This window comes from Carassius auratus, chromosome 13 (genome assembly GCF_003368295.1).
Source record: "Carassius auratus strain Wakin chromosome 13, ASM336829v1, whole genome shotgun sequence".
Taxonomy (NCBI): Eukaryota; Metazoa; Chordata; class Actinopteri; order Cypriniformes; family Cyprinidae; genus Carassius; species Carassius auratus.
Window position 1 is genome coordinate 14,192,244 of NC_039255.1, and position 12,785 is coordinate 14,205,028.

The 12,785-nt window shown below is 35.3% G+C and overlaps 1 protein-coding gene across 9 annotated transcripts in view; it reads left to right on the top strand.

The window, feature by feature from the left end:
* The first annotated feature begins 5,413 nt into the window (after positions 1 to 5,413).
* Positions 5,414 to 12,785, top strand: part of LOC113112752 (LIM domain-binding protein 3-like) — a 42,077-nt gene continuing 34,705 nt past the window's right edge. For 8 of the 9 annotated variants that reach the window (XM_026278588.1, XM_026278591.1, XM_026278592.1 and 5 more), the window contains exons 1-2: positions 5,414 to 5,543; positions 7,728 to 7,919. In XM_026278588.1, the coding sequence (XP_026134373.1) occupies positions 7,824 to 7,919 (96 nt within the window). In that variant the 5' untranslated portion in view covers positions 5,414 to 5,543; positions 7,728 to 7,823. Of the gene's footprint in view, positions 5,544 to 7,436; positions 7,528 to 7,727; positions 7,920 to 12,785 lie in introns of those variants that run through there. The other variant, XM_026278590.1, reaches the window with a different exon arrangement.

Sequence of the window (12,785 nt, forward strand, 5' to 3'; positions counted from 1 at the left end):
CAAATGGCATGTACAGGTAATATCTGCTGGTTTGTGCTTGCTTTAGTTTTAAGCTTTTTTTGTGCTTCTTGTACATTATGAATGTAATTTGGAAATTGTTTAGTTTTGACCTGTGGTAGACTGTGGTATGTGAGTTTTGCTCACAAGACACTCAAATTCTTGCTTCCACAGAACTTCAAGGTATGCATTATGACGACATAATGTATTACAGGAACATCCTAACTCAGAATCCTGTTCCTGAACCATGGTGATCTCATTTTGAATATTAAATATTCAGACTTAAAGCTACACTGTCACTTTTTTATAAAAAACAAACAAACAAAAAACCAGCAAATTGTTATTGGTAAGAGATTGAAAGAGTTTGATCTTCCATGCTATGACTTTTCTTTACCCCAAGACACTTTGAAAAACCTATAATATGAATTATAGTTTAGACAGGAAATCTTATACATATATTATTCTCCTGTGCTTGTCACGTCATATCTGTATACAAAGTAAACCTCTGGTATTAAAACAAAGAAATGCTCTGGTAACAAACCCTGTATCCATGTGTACACCAGTGCCTCAGACCACTTTCATTTACACATAGACAGCTGAAGCACAACCAAAGCAATTTTCTACCCAGATGAATTCAGTTGTATTTTTTAACTGTTAGAGGGACACAAGTTTCTCAAGGCTTGTCCCTGTGCCCACACTTATATTAGAATTTTACATTGGAATTAATTGATTTTCTTCCAAAAAGCCCATAGTGTAGCTTTAAGACAGGAAATTTCTGTAATTTTACCTCTCACTGGTTTTTAAAAGCATTTTTTTATTTTTTTAGTTTCACTATACATAAGTTGTAAATAGCTGTGTTTCCACTGTCGGGCGTGCTAGTGCATGCCAAGGCCAGCCATGTTTCCGCTCTCACTTTTGGGGCTTGATCGTGCCTAGTCGGGGCTTCCTCGGGGCCAATGGCTGTGTTTTTTGCCCGACGAAAACCTCGGGCCAAAGCGGGCCAGCTGGGGCTAGAGGAATAGTCATGAACAAAGGCGGAGTTTCTCTGAGTCTGGAGAGCGTCAGCGCCGCAGATCATTTCAGAAAGATAACAGTAGACTTTTTAAAATAAGTTCAAAACTCACATTCAGTCATCAGCGAATGTTTCAAATAACTAGATCTGATGTGGATTATCACCATACAAGGCAGAAATATTTATAAGCGATGCAAAAGACTGTGCACGCTAAACATTAATGTTACCAAAGTAAACATGGTAAATGCAACCATTTGGAAAAATCAGACGGCAGCTTCTTATTCTCTATCACAATCGTGAATTTATTTAGTAACATTTTATCTGTTATAATTCAGCTCTGTGTAGTCTGTCAAAATAATAGAATAATGTTTTTTGTTCGGGAGCATATAAAAATAGAAATATTATTATTCATTCTAAATGTGACTTATAGGCTATATATGAACATAAACAGACTCGTCTCAATAAGCAGGCAATTTTCATAACGCTTAATCGTTAAAAATAAATAAATAAAATAGAAATACATTTATTTCTGTGTGACTAATTTTGAGTCCTGATAAATTAATTCATTATGATCAATGTATCACGTATTCTATAGTGAAACATCGATGCTTTTTAACTTAAATATTTAACAAAGCATGCAAACAAACGGCCACTTTTATCATGTTCATTTGTGATTGCGCTATAGTTCCAGTAATAACTAAGTCCAGTTCCAGACTTATTTCTTTGTTTTCTGATAACTTCTCTTTGTTGGTGAAATGATGGGGTTGCGTGATGTTGTTCCTGAGATGTGTGTAAAGGGTGTGTTTAAGTGAAGCGCAGCGGAGCTTCAGGACCGACGGTGGAAACGCTGCGCTATTCTGGCCTCGGTGCTACTGGCCCTAGGCTGTTAGCACTGCCCGGCCTGTTTTAAGCTCTGGCTCGCACTGGCCCGACAGTGGAAACACGGCTAATGAGTGTTTTTAATCATAAAAGTCTTGTTATGTTATATGTGGATACTGAAAGTCGTTGTCTGGTGCAATAGAACGCTAAGAACTTCAGCGTTAAGAATGTGGAATTTCATTTGTTATCATAGTTAGCAAGTTTGGGCTGTCACATTATTGAGAATAGAAACAGAACCTCATTTCACCATAAAGCATCTGTTTATCATGTTTAACTGATTGAATCTAGTGATTTGAGGGATAAAAAGATTTTTGTATTGCTTTGGGGTAAATTATCTTAAACAGCACAAGCCACAGAATGGATATGCATGGAGCAGGGACACATCATCATCTCGCTGAATCACAAACAACTGATGTCATACATGCTGTGTGTGTTTCCATCAGGACCCTAATGAATATTGATCACATGCTCACATGCACATCCACTTCTAAAGGTGTGTTGTTTTTTTAATATTCTGAAAATGTTAGTTATTCTTTGTCTTTTTAACTAGCGCTTTTTGAATATTCACTTTACACAATCAAATTATAGTCAACTATTAATGTTTGAACAATTATGATTCCTTTTAATAACTCAGTGACTGGCTGTAACTCGATTGTGATAGTGGCTGCTCTTCTGGATAGTTCTGAAGACACGGTTTAGCAAAAAACATTGCTGTGCTCTTTAGAGTTATCTGACCTTAGCTGGTTTGTTTGTAAAAAGGAATTATTTATTTGTGCAGATGACTACAGTCGCTGGACTGTTTATATTCTGAAGGATAGTCTCAGATTGTATCAGAGCAAATATTTGTTAATGTGTGTCCGTTCAGATGAATTACATCTTATATAAAAAATAATTGTGATTTTAAACATAAAAGACTGTAAAAATGCTTCAGTAAAAACCTGTTAATTGGTTAATAGTAAGTTTCCATACATATATACGGTAAATAACTAATTACATTTAATATTATTTTACAATAAAATGCTGTTGAAAAAACTTTTTTTTTTTTTTTTTGGAAATGAAAAAGAAAAAGTCATTGTATAATTTACAACCATAAACCATACATTTGCACTCCCAGAATTCCCTGCATGACACTTCATATTTGATTTTTTTTTTTTTATAACTTTTTCTTCTTAGTTTTTCCCATTAGTTATGTACATTAGGGTTTTATCTTACATCTAATGTTTCAGTATCATGTGTGTCATGAGACTGTGCACCTTCTATATTTAAATATTGCCCTACTCAGCTTGTAGAAAAGCTGTTTGTGATGAGCTTTGGTTCGTCATGTAACATCTCATCACCACCAGATTTTGGTGGTTATCAGTGCATTACAATGGTTCAAAACAGATATTAGTACTTCCGTATGTTGGTTTATTAATATCACATCAGTTAATGAAATACTAATGTATTTTATTGTGAATTTAAGTTACTGTACTGTAAGTCTGCAAAACCTAAAATATTGCTACCATTTTTTTTTACGGTAAAGTTCTGGCAACCACAGCTACCAGTATTTTACCATAAATGTCCAGATTTTTTTTTTACAGTGTATGTATCCGACACCAAGGAGAAAATTGTTGTATATTTGTACTGCTCTTAAGTGGTTGTCCCTTTATATTTATTTTTAAATAAACCTTCAGTTCTACTCATTGTTTCTTTTCTTTATAGAATATGAAGAGGAGCACATTTATCTCAACCACAGCTTTGAGGGTTTTTCATTTGCATTTAGAGAATCACAGCAAATGTTTCCTATCATTTTCAGGATGAATGCTTCTGAGGATGAATGGGCTTTTTCATGACTAGAAGCTCCCTCTTTAACTGAATGAATGAGGAGGGTTACAGACATATAAGTTGTTTACTAGAAGTATTATTTTCTTTTTCTTGGTTCTGCAAGTAATTTTGAGTTATTTGTGCCCAAAGGAAAAGCACATGTGCACCCCTCTGGACAGTTGTTGAACGGCATGAGCCCACATTGTAATATTTCACAGTGATAATGTTTTTACTATTATTTTTGATCAAATAAATGCAGCTGTGGGCATAAGAGTCTCATTAACAAATCTCAATGACCCCAAAAATATGAATAATAGTGTATACCCTGGAATAGGCTATATATAAATGTTGGGCATAACAATAAGCAAGTGAATGTAAAAAAAAATTGGATTCCCATCTCAGTCAAGTCTTTCTTTAAAGGTATCTGGGAACATTATTCATGTAATCAATTCTGCATGCACTGTGGTTTGTGGTTAAAATGCTCTTACACTGAGTTCTGTCATTGCAGTGACGCAGGTTGTCATTTCTAAACAATGCATCATCTGCTTTTTCAGACAATGCTCTCCTGTGGGCAATGTGCCGTTTGCTAATTCAGCAGTGGCTCTTGAAAAACACATGCCATCACATTACAGCAAGAAATGTTTGCACAATTATAATATTCCAATATTCCATCATGGGTTGTAAAAGTAAAATATATATATATTTTGAGCACTTCTCTTTAAGGAAAAGTTTCTCATGTATAAAAGTTTATATTAATTAATCTAACATTACGAATGTACATCAATGTGTCAATATGAACATGATCTGTATCTGAACATGAAAAACCCACTAAATCAAATTTATACACAAAATTATAATTATAAAATATAATAATATTTTTACAGAAGCAAAATCATAGACAAAAAATGATTATATGTCAATGAAATTAAGCTAATTGTACATTTTAAACATTTCATATATTTAATATATTTTAATAGTCTCCCAGGCTGGTCAGGCTTTTTGAGGAATTCATAAACCAGTTTGCAGACTAAACCAGCAGATAATCAATTTATCTGGCTGACCAGCTAGACCAGTTTAGGCTGGTTTAAGACCACTGATCTATAATATAGAACATATATATAGATCAGTGTTTAAGACGCTTTTTTCAAGGTTTAATTCAAACAGCTGAAACACTTCATTTAAATATTCCAAATACAATCGTTAAAAACGCAGAACCCAAGAACTAATCGATCAACCTACGTTTTGTCAATTAAACAGTCTTTGATTAAATACAGGGCCCTGAATGTCTGATGGCTTTTGAGGCTTTTGGGGTCAGATGTTAAATTGGCTCATTTTCAAAAAAGTTTACAAGGACAACAAAGGGACGACTGTCTCTTTAATAATTCCTCTCTAATGAAAATCCCTCGCCCTCTGCCTCCCGTCCCGTGAGAAATTACCAATCCTACTATGGAAAAAAAAAACTTTGCTCATTAATATTTATTAGGTCATGATGCGTTGCTTGGTAAACCTACTCTCTAACCAACATATTCATCACAAAGCTACTTAATATTCATGAGACAAACGCTCACCATGTGATGATTCGGTAATTCGCCATAGTAATTAGCTTGCCGTCTGCATTTCAGCCAATCATTGAGCCCCACTGGGGGAACGCCACATTAAATACTTAATATTCATGAGCAAATCCTTCAGCATAGTATGATTGGTCACTTTGCGTCCCGTGTGCTTCTGCTTACGTACACCCGGGGTTCCGAGGATCTGGCGTGAGTGACAGAGCTCGCCTCTGGAGGAAACGGAGCGACTCCAAACTGCAAGGCCCGCGGCAGTCAGTATAAAGCGACTTTTAGCATGAAATGTAGGTTGAAACAGGAGTTTGAGAAGTTGTTTGTCTTTAATGGTTTGTTGGATGGAAATGGAGGCAGGCAACAGGCTTTACACTGTTCTCGAGACGCTCAGTGGCTGCAGTCGCGTCACGTGAAAACATTTTTAGGGCTTCATGAATTTTCACATTCATCCATACCTACCGATATAATCTATAAATATAATGTGAGGCTAAATATAGAATATTATGCAGTAAGTGGCGTATCTGTTATTGTTTTGTATTTGTTAGTGTATCTGGTTTTGACTTCTGGCAACACTGATTCAGTGATGCTCATTCTCTTTGAGGTGTTTTGCATGCATGGGACATTATTTTACATGTTTTGCATGTTTCTATCTACTAAAAGATTGATCAATGATTTTTGTTTAGTGTACATACATATAAGTCACTACTGTGCATGGTGAAAATGTGTAAATGTGTTTTGCTTAAAGCTATGATTGAGGAGGACAACATGTCATCAGGTGGCAGGTGCTGGATTAATTTTTTAATTTCAGTAGTTCAGTATTTTCTTAGGAAACCTTTGTGCAAACAATACAGTATGTCTCTGGTTAGAAAAAAAACAGCGACATGAATCAGAAAATACTTATAATAATTTGGGGGGGGGGGATAGAAGTTTTTACAATAATAGTATGTTGAATTTGGCAGGGTGCATAACAAGCACTGTATCAGAACAATGTCACACACTGTCCAGGATTGGCACAATTGCTGTATTACTTCAAATTCTTCCATTGACAAAGAGTGCTAAACTTAGCTGGAAACTAGTGCTCTCCCAAATTAGGCCGGGTGAACTGGCAGGCCCTCAGTGGTTATCTTTCCTCCTATGTCTCGGTGCGGACCTTGTGATGTGCTAGTGCACGAGAGGTCCTCTTATCTTGGTTCTCTGAGAGCTACAGTATAAGAGCATATCAGGCTTTTCTCACTGCCACTTGTTCTTTGTTTAAAGCTGCTCATAAAGAACCTCCAGATGCTTCTGAATGCTTGGGATAACAATATCTCATGTTTATGCCATCCAAGGTTGGTTTGCAATAAAGAATAAGAGAAAATTACTTCTTAAATGAATGATTACAGTGTCAATTGAATGTTTCAAATGCTATAGTATGACTTTATATTTGACTGCATCTAAAGTTAATCTATCTGTGAAGATACATAACAGCTCAAAAGTCTGGGGTCAGTATGCCTTTTCAATGATTAAAAATCATTTTTTATTTGATTAAAAATCGGTAATACTGTGTGAAATATGATTACAATTTTAATGTTTTTTTTTCTATTTCAGTATATTTTCAAATGTAATTTAATCCTGAGATGCAAAGCTGAATTTTTAACAGTCATTACTTCAGTCAAATCGTCCTCCAGAAATCATTCTAATATGCTGATTTGCTGCTCAAGAAACATTTCTTATTATGAGTGTTGAAAATAGTTATGCTGCTTAATATTTCTGTGAAAACTGTGATTAAAAATATATATATATTTTGTGACATTATAAATGCCCTTACTGTATTTTTTTTTTGTATTAAAATTGGATTTTCCTCAAACATATTGAACATATTATTGACCCAGTTGTTCAGAGTGATGATAAAATTGATAAGCACTAATCCCAGAATGCATGAGATACGCTTGTTTGTGTCCGTTGGGGCTTCCAAATAACTCTAACCTTTTGTTAACCTTTTTCAGAATCAGCCAGGTTGCACTTGCAAGGAATTAACCCTAACCCTAACCCTAACCAAAACCTGCCCAGGACCCAGATAGTTGAGGCACTCTTAAAGAAAGGAGTCTAGAAAAATCTTTTAACTTAAGAGGCGGCTATATTAGCCCTGTGAATCATGGGAGGTCTGGCATTCTGGGTGTCCCCTTACATGCCATATAAGTTCCTCTTCCTCCCCCTCCCCACAATGCCATAGTGCTGTCGCTCTCGTCAGAGGGGCAGCTATTCTTAGGCTGTCTGTCCAACTCATTTGAACAGGCAAGAATCCTCTTCCTTTGGCTCATAGCTCTTCTCTGTCGCTCCAGTTATTTTGCATTAGTTGCAGTTTGACTGGGCCTGAATTCATTGTTTTTTTTTCGCTGTTACTTCGACCCGTTTGGCCTGCAGCTTTTTTTTTTTTCTCGGAAAGGTGTGAGTGTTACTTTCATTTTACACCTTTTTTTTTTTTCTTCTTTCAGAGGCTGTTTGGCACGTGCCCCGCCCCCTCCAAATTCATTTTCCCCATCTGTTCTGAAATTCTGTTGCTTAAATAATAGACAGGAATTGTTTGAACAATGAGTTCGTACACAATTTCACTCGCTGGACCTTCGCCTTGGGGCTTCCGGTTGCAAGGAGGCAAGGACTTCAACATGCCCCTCACCGTTTCCAAGGTAAGACCTCCAAATCTTGGCCAAACAGACAGTGAACACGTCATTAGTTCGGCACCATTTCATTCATTGTTATCGTGGCACTTGATCCTATGCCGATCTGTTGCTGATCCAGAGTTGTTTTTTATTGTATAGGAATGACCTTACTCATAATTTGATGATAGTTATTATGCTTCTCCTATATTCTTATGCTATATCCTTATTGATTTGGAAATTGGCATTGGGCATGTGAAGTTTGTGCCACAAAGAAATAATTGGTATCTTGATGTAAAAATGTGTGTATTGCCCTTCAGTGCTGTTAGATACTGTGTAATGTTTTTTCTGAATCATTTTTTAGTCTTTCTACAATACTGCTTTATTGAGGGATCCTGTAAATCCATATTTACAATGTAGTTGTACTGTATTGATCAAATGCATGCTGTCAGTTCATTGCACTCAAGTCGATCCATCTTTGTTCTGCTGTTATCCTTGCGTGTGACATGAAGTCACGATGACTAATGCTTCTCTTGTACAGCTAGTTCTGTGAAACTGTAGTTCGATATATACAAGGAATTCAGCATGAACGAGTGAAAAAGGGGGTTCATGAGGAGTTTATTTTGCCAGTATTGTAAGACAGGAAGGCCAAATATCACAGAAGGGTGAGTTCTCATTGTACTGTAACAATTATGTTGCACATAGTTAACCTAGTAGGAGAAACATTTTAATTCATAAAAGAATAATAATAAAAAATAAAAATAAAAATCTGAGAATGCTATATTGTTGGCATATGTATTTTTGACTATAAATATATCTGTGTGATTGTGTTGGAGTCTATCTATCAAATGAGAGCACATTCCACATGCACATTTCTATTCTCAGATGTCTAGTGAGGACAGATTCACTGCCCCAATATGTTGATGGCATTAGAGGGTCTTGAAAAAATAGATTCCTCTTGTGTAAAAAATGTCAGACAGTGATTGAGTGGTGAAACGGAGGCAATACGTGCCACAAAGAGATGATGCACTGCCAGTTTGTCACCTCTGCCAACATAGTCTGCGGTCAGGAAGAATGTCTGTCCTGCCACTATCCTAGGTGGTCCATACTATAGTGACGTACTGTATACCCCCTCAACATTATCATAACGCACACAGGAATCTTCTGACGCTTTTCTAAGCCTTTTATTTGCAACATTTGACAGCCATTTGGTCTCACTGTACTGGTTACTAAGAATATCTAAATCAAGACGTGTGTGGCAGGTCTGTTTGTCTACAGGAAAAGCACAGGGCCTAGTCAGTCACTGTAGAGTGACAGGTGGTACCCAGTACATTTGTTCTTGTTGTTGGTTGGCTCAATGGGGGCTTTTCTATAAAAGTACCTCACAGGTGTGCAGGCCTGCTGTAAAGGAGGCAAAAAGTGCTCTGTTATTCTGTATTTGAATCAAGACGTAGATTTACATCTGCTGTGAAGATCACATTAGTAGGCCTGAGGAAGATCAGTGTAACTTAAGAGGATGAATATTATTCACCAGTCCACTGTAGATGGGCGGCCTTGGTCCTTGAGCACCAAATCAAAATATTCGAATGATTTCTGAAGTATCATGTGACACTGAAGACTGGAGTAATGGCTGCTAAATTCTTTAAAAAATATATAATAGAAAACAGTTATTTTAAATTGTAATAATATTTCACAATATTAATTTTTTTGCTTTATTTCCAATCAAATGCAGTCTTGCTAAGCATTTTAATATTTGACAGTTTTGTTTATAACATACTGGGGTTTCTTTTCAGTTTAGTTTCTTATATTTATTATTATAAATATTAGAAATATCTGTAGTAGTTAATGCTCAGGGTAAAAATATGATTTTATATAGATCCTTATTTAAAATAAATTCAACCATTTCTCTCTTTCTGATTGATTGATTGATTGAGTTATTGGAGTTTGTAATTTAGAAAAAAAAACCCCACCATGAATCAGTATTACAGACTGATGAGAAGTCTTGTTGCTTTAGTTTAGAAATGTTTTAAATGCTTTTGAGAAATTGTACTGACATATATCAGATGATATGCAAGTATATTTCCTCACTTTCTTTGGCTAATATACTGGAGCTTCTGAATTGGGTGAAATATTTTTGTCAGCTGCTTCTGTGTATGACTGTGAGTGCTCCTATTCAGCGCTAGGTGCTGAAATGAGGGTTTCTCTTGGCTGAGAGCAGCTCAGACTGTAACAGATGGCACACAGAAAGCATGAACTTGCAATTCAGTTCAAACTGAAAGCAGCAGATGAGGGATATAAATACCTCTGGGTGGTTTGAATGAAAAGGAGCTGCTAAGGAAAATAATACTTTTATCTGGAGAATGCATTAGACAGCAACAAAGAGACTTTGGCACATGGCAGAAACCAAAATTGTTTTGAAAGTTACGAAAGGTGAGCTGGATGAAAATATCCCAAATAGTTACTAAATTATTTATGTACTAAACTAAACTAAATCTTGTCTATGAACTCACTAAATGCATTTAAACTACGCATGTTTATTAAGTTTTTACTTTATGGAAACAACGACGAAATGTGTAATAATCAAACATTTGCATTATTCATTATTCTGCAGAAATTAAATGTAAAAATTAAATTAAATTAAATTTATGCATTTAGCTTTTATCCAAAGCAACTTACAGTGCATTCAGGCTATCCATTTTTACCTATCGTTTTCCCGGGGAATCGAACCCCCAACCTAGCACTTGAAAGCGCAATGTTCTACCAATTGAACTACAGGAACACTATTGAGATCCAAACTTTTTTTTTTTTTGCCATTGTGCTGTCACTAACATGTATATAATAAAAAAATAAAATAAAAAATTGTCCTATTGATCTGAGTGGTAGTACTATAGGAGTAAAAGGCGATTTGGACCACCAATGTAATAGAGGAAAGTTATGGGGTTACCTATCACTAAATCACCTTATACTTACACTAATGTTCTGTGACATTTCATTTGATGCTGTGGTGTCATAAAAAAATGTGTTTGACTCTGAAAAGATGTTACAGTAAAAAGCCAACACAGATCCACAGTTTAGGATCTGCCAAATAGTTTGAGGATGTTTCATCCATTGAAGGGCATTTGCTGCAGCCTAATATAAAACTCAGCATAATGTTATTGTGGGCTTTCTTGATATACCCCTAATGAAATGGTAGAATAGTGTTTCACCTTTGTGGAATGATATTATCAAGGTTGGCTTGAATATGATCTGGATTAATACTATCAGTGAGTAGGATTAATGATACAATTGTAGCTATCTCTTCACATGGACCACAATCAAAGATTTTTTTTTTTTTTTAGTTCTAGAAATAGTTCAACACCCTTGGTGAGAGTGTCCCAGACAGGGTTGATTTTCATTGTGACTTTTCAGTGCTGGACTGCTTATATGACATCTCTTCACACTCCTATTGTCTAATGAGCTGAGGGAAGTTCAGGGAGATTGATGCTGGCAGATGAACACAAACCTGCTGTACTTCATTTTTTGTGTAATGTACTTATTCAGTGTATTTATAAAATATTATATAATATATATTTTCACTGACCTAATTGCAAAATCTGTATATATGTTTTAACAAGATACACTACCGTTCAGTTTTTATAATAAAAAATTCATATCACTGTTTTTGTTTTTGCAAGGATGCATTCAGTTGATCACAATTGACAATAAAAAAATGTTTAAATAATAACTATTAAAAAAATAAAAACCCTGATTCAAACAAATGCTTTTCTTTTGAACTTTCATCAAAGAATCCTGAAAAAAAAAGTTTTCCCCAAAAAATTGTAAGTAGCAAATTTATAATGATAAATTCATATTCATATTGATTTGCTTGATTTCTAAAGGATCATGTGACACTAAAGACTGGAGTAATGGATGCTGAAAATTCAACTTTGCATATAAAAAAGATTAAAATAGAAAACAATTATTTTAAATTGTAATAATATTTTACTATTTAATTTTGCTGTTTAGACTGTATGTGTGATCAGATAAATGTAGCCTTGGTGAGTGACTTCAAATAAAAAATTATTTTGAATGGTAGTGTATAATATGCATTAGAAAAATGTTAATATTTTGCATTAAGTGTTTTCTTTATAAAAAAAAACCAAACTGCTATAAATATTTTTTTGGAGAAGAGTTGCATGAAGTGAATAATTGACAGGAAGTTTTGTTGATTGTTTGATTTCTGTTTTTGACACTGGTTAGCCTAATATTAAATGTCCTTGGTACAAAATATTGCTTTACACAATTGTACATTAACCATCAAATATCTTCTTATTGGCTGATTTTATGTCACATTGCACCAGGTTAAGTCATGGTGTCAGTCAGTTGTGGTCCACCAGACTAACCTGATGATAAAAGCATCCAGTTTATTGAACTTAATGCAGTCAGAATTCAAGTCAACATTCAAAAACAACATTCTTAAGTCAGAATTCAAAAACACTCAGGACATTCTTCAGAGCAGATTGTATGACCCTCAAATAGTTGTGTTAATAATGTTATTATTTAATGCTAGTCTCTCTCAGATAGTCCCAAACCAGTAGGCAGCAACTACCAGTCAAGGAGTTTACCAGGAGAGCCTGAAGCTGGTGTTGCTGACAGGCAGAGCTGTTTTTAGGCTGCTGTAGGTCAAGTCAGTCCTGCTGTTGAAGACTCTAAGAGCTATAATACTGTATACCAACATCCACCAAAATGACATGCTTCCATCCAGCAGTACAGAAATGTTTGATGTTTTTAACCAAAGCTTGTTTCACAGATATTTTAACAGGTTGGCTTTGATGTGCTGTGATAAACTCTTGGTCTTTTTCACATGTGTTTTATTCATTTGGTGTCGGGCAGGTTCACTCAGCTCTTATATGAGGG